Consider the following 7,053-nt stretch of genomic DNA (forward strand, 5'->3'; position numbering starts at 1 on the left):
ACCTATCTCAGGTCTCTAAATGAGGAGGCCACCTTTAATCAGGGAAGAAGCCTCGTTCCCTGCCTGTGGAGGACATGGGGACCCTAACTTCTTGGTCTAGAAACCTCATTCAAGGGATGTTCTCCTTTCTCATGAGCACTCGTAGGACAGCCATGAGTGTCTACACCTTCATCTTAGTGCCCCTCCTCCCCCTCAATTCCCTTCTCCCTCCAAGTAAGATCTGTCCCACCTTGAATAGAAGTTTTGTTTTGCACTTTCACTTCTTTCTTTTCCTTGTGTCTTTTCAGCCACCTTGCTTGCTTGGTTTCTTTCCAGGAAGTGCCAGTTGTATCCAGGGTGCTTTCAGCTTAACTGCAGCAATTACCATTTTCAGCCCACTCCTATCTGCTGGACCTGTGGCTCTACCACATCCCGCCATGCAGTGCACATCTAACTGTTTCCTATGCTTTTTCTAAACCATTTTAGAGCTGAAATCACATCCAGACAAGAACATTAATTTTTGTTCCTTTCCTACTCATTATCTTTACTGCTTTTCATACCAGAAGTCCAACAAAAGCCAGAAGAATTTTGAGACCCTCACCTTTTAGGCCTCTCCTGAAACCAAGAGCTGTGATTATCATATGGATTAGCCAGGAACTACCACACTCAAAGAGCATTGCCTGTTTGGGACATGTTCCTAGGAAGGCATGTCTAGCCTCTGCCACAGTGCCGTTTGGAAAAATAACAAAGGCAATCTCAGCCTAACTTATGAATCTTAGCCTAACCTGAAATTCTGGTGAAATTAAAAAAAAAATCTGTAGCCCTGTCATTTTGGCAACTTTGAAATCCTAACCTCAGTAGCTCAATCAGTGTTATCTGTAACAAAAATAAAGACACCTGGAAAGGCCACCAGATGCCAAACTCAGCATGAAGCTTGCTAGCTGTCCTTGTTGGACACTCCACATTCTTATGCAAAAAGTAAAGATTACCCCTGCATTTGTTCCCTCACATTTCCTAGACCTTTATGGACAAATATGTCTGTGTTGCTAAATGCTTTACAGCCCATTTATCAATACTTCTACATGGTTAACATGACTGTCATTCAACAGCTTTCTCCCAGCTTGAGAAGAGCCCCAGTAAACTAGATTTTGCCCACAAAGAACATGAAAACAGTGCATATTTATCCTCCCAGCATAGGCCATTCACAGTGCTAGTGTCAAAGCTGCTATTTTCTAAGGTAGTTATCACCAATTGAAGCTTTGACCAATATCCCTTGCCAAAAATGCTTGTATGACTTCAAAGTGAGTTTGGGAAAGAAAGCTGTTAGGGACAGTTTTCAAGTACAGATACATATGCTAGTATATGCAAAATTGGTAAGAAAAGAGACAAACCGTTGGACTTTCAATCAAAAACATCCTTTTTTTTTCCCTGTAACAGTAGCCAGGATGTCAGCAGGCCAACTGGGTGGGATGGTTCCTGTCAGCATTACCTGGAGCTAAAGACACAGGGTGGGGGAGGTGTTTAAGTAAAACAGTTAAATATAACCAGTATTTCAGACAAGTTGACACTCTAGCAAACAGTCCTCTACAGTCATAAGACAAACGCTAGGACTACAATATAGCTCACCTATTCCCTATCCCTCCTTTAAAAACAGTTTATAAAGTCCAGTCTCATGTAAGTTAATTCTCAGCTTTCACCTTTCATAAGCATTATACAGATCTTTTTTTGCCCCTTTTTCTTCAATTGACAATTCCATTATGTGTTTATTATTCCCTATAAACTGTTTTTAAAGGAGGGATAAAGTCCAGTCTCATGTAAGTTAATTCTCAGCTTTCACCTTTCATAAGCATTATACAGATCTTTTTTTGCCCCTTTTTCTTCAATTGACAATTCCATTATGTGTTTATTAATAAGTAACAGAGAACACCACAACATTATCCATCCTTAAATACATTCTTTATGTGGAATGTGTTGTCTACCTCATTCCTTTCCTTCTAGTGGATTCTGTACATATGAAGTTTTGCTTGTTCTTATCAGCATTTTGGGGTGGTTTAAAACACTTTTCTGTAACTTGAAAAATTTGAATCGGGATATTTTAATCCTCCAAAGACATGTATTTTATGCAATACCACTTTCTCCCTAAGGGCTTAATTAGAATGAGCTACAAAGTACTGCTGGACTTGAATGTAATCCCTGCCATATTAACTGCATACAAAGTTAAAGAACTCAGAAGACATGGTATATTTTCCCCCTCCCAAAGCATAATGCACAAAATACCTAGGATAAGTATAAGGAAGTGTAGCACAGAGCATGCAGATTCACCCCCCCCCAAAGAAGAATTAAACTTCCTATTTATTCTGCATTCAAGGGTAGAAACTGAGAAATTGGGCATAGAAGGAACTGTCACCCAGTAATAGGCACTGCTTATTAGGCAAGGAGCAATATTTTTACATATTACTGTATACTATAGATCCTGCTGGCACACTAAAAATTTGCTACTATATCTGCTTAGGGAACAACTAGAGCTTTCCTTAATGTTTAAAAATTGATCAAAGTGCACCATAATAGACATTTCTACTTTTAAACAGAAAAATTCTCTATTATATCAACTTAACCCCAGTTAACTACTCAAGATACTAGCTCCTAACTGAACTTCACAGTAAAAAAAATTTCAGCTTCTTGGAACAATATATGTACCAAAGCACACACATTTCCCCATGCAGATGTAAATATCTCTACACCCATATTAAATTTATTCTAAGTTTAGACTGCTCATTGCACACCTTAGCAAAGCAGCAGCTGGCAACCCTTGAGTGTGGGGAAACACTATTTTAAGAGAGTCTGTTGTTAATGTACCAGACCTCCCACCTACAATATGATGAGACATTGTTCTAAATATATCCTGATGCCAAATGCAGGTATTCAATAAAGATATAGAAAACCATAACACTAAACCAAGGAGAAAAATGGTTACTCAACATGCACTTTTTAAAAAAGTGTTACTGGTGTATTTCTCATCACAGGCAGACATACTCTAATCCAGACTCTTTGTAGTTGCTTCTGCCTGTGAGTTCAGGGACACAGAGGTGGGATTATGTCTCTCCAGTTCCTCCTTCAGCAGGTATTTTTCCCCATAATAGCTAGAAAAGAGGGACAGTTACGGAATTCACATGCTTACCTTAAAATAAGCAACCATTTCTTCTTTTGAATACTTGCTTACATATACACTTCACTTCCATTACACATAGTAGCAATATATAGAACACAAGAGACAGGTGTTAGGAATCTACCTAAACAAGCCCCAGAAGGAACTTAGCTGGTGAATCGAAGGAACTCCCTCTGAAAAAGTTAGCTGTGCTCTCCATCTTCAATGGAGGAACATGTTTAAAGCTACAGGTGCTGCTTCAGGTCAGCAAACCTTATTCTCTCCATCAAGGGTAGATCTAAAATGGTTATTTAATAATATAATTGAACAAGTACAAGAACTTACTTAGAAACCATCTCCAGGTTGATAAATCTCCCACCTCTAACATGCCAATCATTTGGCTAGGGAAGCATCAGAAAAACATGCAAGTTTCTTTGCACCTTTGTGTTTTGCTGCTACTTTGTTGAAAAATAGATGTAAAAGATTATGCTGTCTTGTCTCTCAACCTTTGGGCAAAAAAATTGAACACGTTAATCTCTACACAATCTACAGAGATCCTTATGGGCTTGTGTCCCTGCTCCCATAGTTGTGCTTAATAGAAAAAGAAAACCACATTAAAAAAATACATATATATGGGAAAAGCATTATGTCTGAAAAAGTAGGCCTATCAAGCCATCAACTATTAACATTCACAACAAAAACATACTCTGAATATAATGAAAAGCATAAACTGACCTTCAAATAACAGGCAGAATTCATAGTTCTCTTCAGACAAGAAGGATGAAGTCTATTGTGTCACTTAGCAGCATTCAAAAGCTTGTTAGAAGAAACTGCCTCAAAAATTAATCTTATTGGAAAGAGGAGTACTGGTAAGAACTCCTTTAGCAGGTATGCAAGTGACAATGTTTTAGTTACCTGAATGAGAAAGAATAAAAGACCCATCACTACAGGCTAAACTTGAGTAATACTTCACAACAAAGCAGTAAATAGAGAAAAGGTGAGTGGAGAAGCTTTTATAAGAGAAATGGTGCCTACTAATGGAGAACAGTGGGAAATTCTTTCTAGGATTTTGGAGAAGACTTAAAAACTTGCAATAGTAAAATTAAGTAGCACTGGGTAACAGAATAAATCATTTTTAAAACTATTCCTTAGACTACAACTGCTTGCTTTTGTTTTATTAAAAAAAATTACTCAAAACACTCACACTATATAAGAAACCCTGACAAATACAGAGAAGATGAAAGACAAATAACTGAAATATCCACATTAAAAGAACAAAATACTGACCACTGTTCTTAATTAACATCTTGAATTTATTGCTCAAATATACACCAAGCTCTGCATACAGATGTGCTACTACCAGCCTTGTTAATTCTCCTTGCCTTGAAGCTGTAAAACATATGACCTTCAATACTGCATGGAAATCCATTTTACCTAGTGCTTTTAAAGCTTTCTTTACAATTATTTTAGCCTTGAACTTGAAAACAACTCCCCAAAAAATCAAACTGCCCCATACAGTTATTGTCCCATTCCTGTCTTTGAGCACAAGTCAAGCAACAGCTGTTGAAACAAGAAAAATAATGTTGTTCTTTCAGACATTACAGGGATATTTTTTTTTTTAATTGGTTTAGGAAGGAGCTGCACACCCAGTTCAATAGATACTAAATAGCAGGGAAGTCAGGAAATCAATGGTTTGCTTTCAGAGAAAAATTTAAATTTAATATTTACATATACACAAAAAGTCTACAGAAACTTGATTAAAACATGCTCTTTCTTTCTGCAATATCCTTTTAACAGAAAAGGGAAGAGCTCCTTGTCTATGGCAAAGACTCAGAGGCAAATACTCAGAGTCAGTATAGTTCTACCACAGCACAAGCCACCAGTGTCTTTCAGTTCTTTGCACAGCTTTTGCAATGTTCCTACAGATTCCAGAGGATTACAAGGACAAGTTTCATATACATCATTCTCCTGCAGTTAAACTTCCTGCATGTAATTTCTTTCAGGCTTTATTGTGAGGAAAAGCCATACATGATTCAACAGCAGTCAGTCTTGTCTCCAGAGCCTTTAATACAGTATGTGCCTGTAAATTAAGAAGGGGAAGATAGTTGGTTATAAACAGAACTTGAAAATAAAAAGAGCAAGTGCAAATGTCAATAAGCACTCAGATTTTATCTTGTATCACCAATCCTGTTTGATTCGATTCCTGCTACTTTCATAGTTTGAAAGTTCACTCAACTCTAACATTAACTCTCCACACTTTCTGAAATCTGTAATTGTCTCCAACCTTGCCAAGTGTCAGATCCACACATTCAGCTTTTGCAAGACAAGCATCAGCTTTCAGAGCCAGCTTTGTTGCACTACATTCCCAACTCTCCCTACTCACAATCAGAAGTTTTCAGTAGAGCAAACTGACAACTTTCTTTATTATGTAATATTTCAATACAAAGTTACAGCAAAAGCATTAAGTCAGTTTACATGAAAGACAGAAGAGGCATGACAAAGTCAAGTGAAAATCTGGAGAAGTAAATCAGAACTAATTAGAAAAGAAATTTCCTCTTTATGTCTGTCAGTAAAGAGAATCTACCGCTGTGCTTGATAAACAGAAAATACTAATTACCTTTAAAACTGAAGAAAAAGTTACTGAAAATTTTGCATAACACAAGATGTTAATAGCATGAAAGATTACAGCCTGTGTTAAAACCTAAAGAATTGATCTGGATGAAGCAAGCTATTTTGTAGAAACCATTCAAGGATATTCAGGTGATTTAAACAAAGAATGATATAAGGTTAAATCTTACCTTTTGTAGCACGTCTTCCAAGACAGCTCGACTTTCAAGAGTTAAAGGTTCTTCATCAGTAAGGGCTTGCTTTTCTGAGGATCCTAGAGCGTAACTGATACACTACAGTTTAGATCGTGCAATTTCTACTCCGAAGGCAAAAAAACCCTAGTGTAGTACTCATCCATTTTCTCAGTGATTATGATGAATACACTAGCAAAGTGGAAGCATGATTCCACCGATAAAAAAGCATGCATACTTGGTAATCTTGTAAACAAACTGTATGATGGAATTAAAACAGTTTTAAGCACAGAACTACCAAGACATCACTGCTTTACGAAAGTCAGAACTCCAAGAGACATACAATTTCTTACACAAAAGGTAGCCCCAGTATTTTTTTTTCTAGGATTTGTCTATTATTACACCAATGATGTTTCTCACGCTTCAGCACTATGATGCTAACAGCAGTAATACAGAAAACCACTATGCAACAAAGTGGCAGAAACAGCTACCTCTAGACAGGCCACAAATATTAATAGGACCATCCCTTAGTATGATGCCTGGCAGGTGAAATGTAGCTGGCAGGTGAAATTTAGCTGTCAGGCTTATCAATAAAAATTCTGCCTTTACCTTTCAATTGAGTCAACATTAAAACAGAACAAGTCCCTCTTGTAGTCAAGATGCTTTGGGGTGCATCTGTAGATGTTGCCAAGTGTCATTGAGCAGCCAGAGCATACCAATGTTTCTACCATGCTGTAAGAAAGATACATAACATTTATTCAAGAGAAAACACCTCTCCCTCTCCCCCTCCCTCCTCTAAAAAAAAAGTAATAATCTATTACAAATTTTTTAGAGTGTTCACCCCTGCTTTACGCAGTATAATTATGAACTCTCATCTTTCAGCCTGCGGTCGGTCCCAGGGGCCGGCTGCCCTCAGCAGGGCTCACACCCCAGCATTTCGCACAGACCTCCCCAAAGCCGGGTTCCAGGCCCAGGCTCCCCGGCCCTGCCCCGAGGAACACCCCGGCAGCGCCTCACAGGCCGTTTATCCGGCTGTTCCTCCGCACCCTCCCTAGGACCTCCCGGCTCCCTCAGGAGAAGGGGGACAGGGCCCAGGCGAGGAGGGACTCCCCCCACCCCGGGGGAGCAGCG

The 7,053-nt window shown here is 38.6% G+C and overlaps 1 protein-coding gene across 1 annotated transcript; it reads right to left on the reverse strand.

Moving 5' to 3' along the window:
• Positions 1-5,152: 5,152 nt before the first annotated feature.
• On the reverse strand, positions 5,153-6,654 carry MIS18A (MIS18 kinetochore protein A; the record flags this gene model as incomplete). Its single annotated transcript, XM_010076698.1, has 3 exons — positions 5,153-5,204; positions 5,923-6,016; positions 6,532-6,654. Coding segments are annotated over 3 exons (269 nt in total), but the record flags the coding sequence as incomplete, so codon positions are not given.
• Positions 6,655-7,053: the final 399 nt, after the last annotated feature.

This window comes from Pterocles gutturalis, unplaced genomic scaffold (assembly GCF_000699245.1).
Source record: "Pterocles gutturalis isolate BGI_N339 unplaced genomic scaffold, ASM69924v1 scaffold51513, whole genome shotgun sequence".
Classification (NCBI taxonomy): domain Eukaryota; kingdom Metazoa; phylum Chordata; class Aves; order Pterocliformes; family Pteroclidae; genus Pterocles; species Pterocles gutturalis.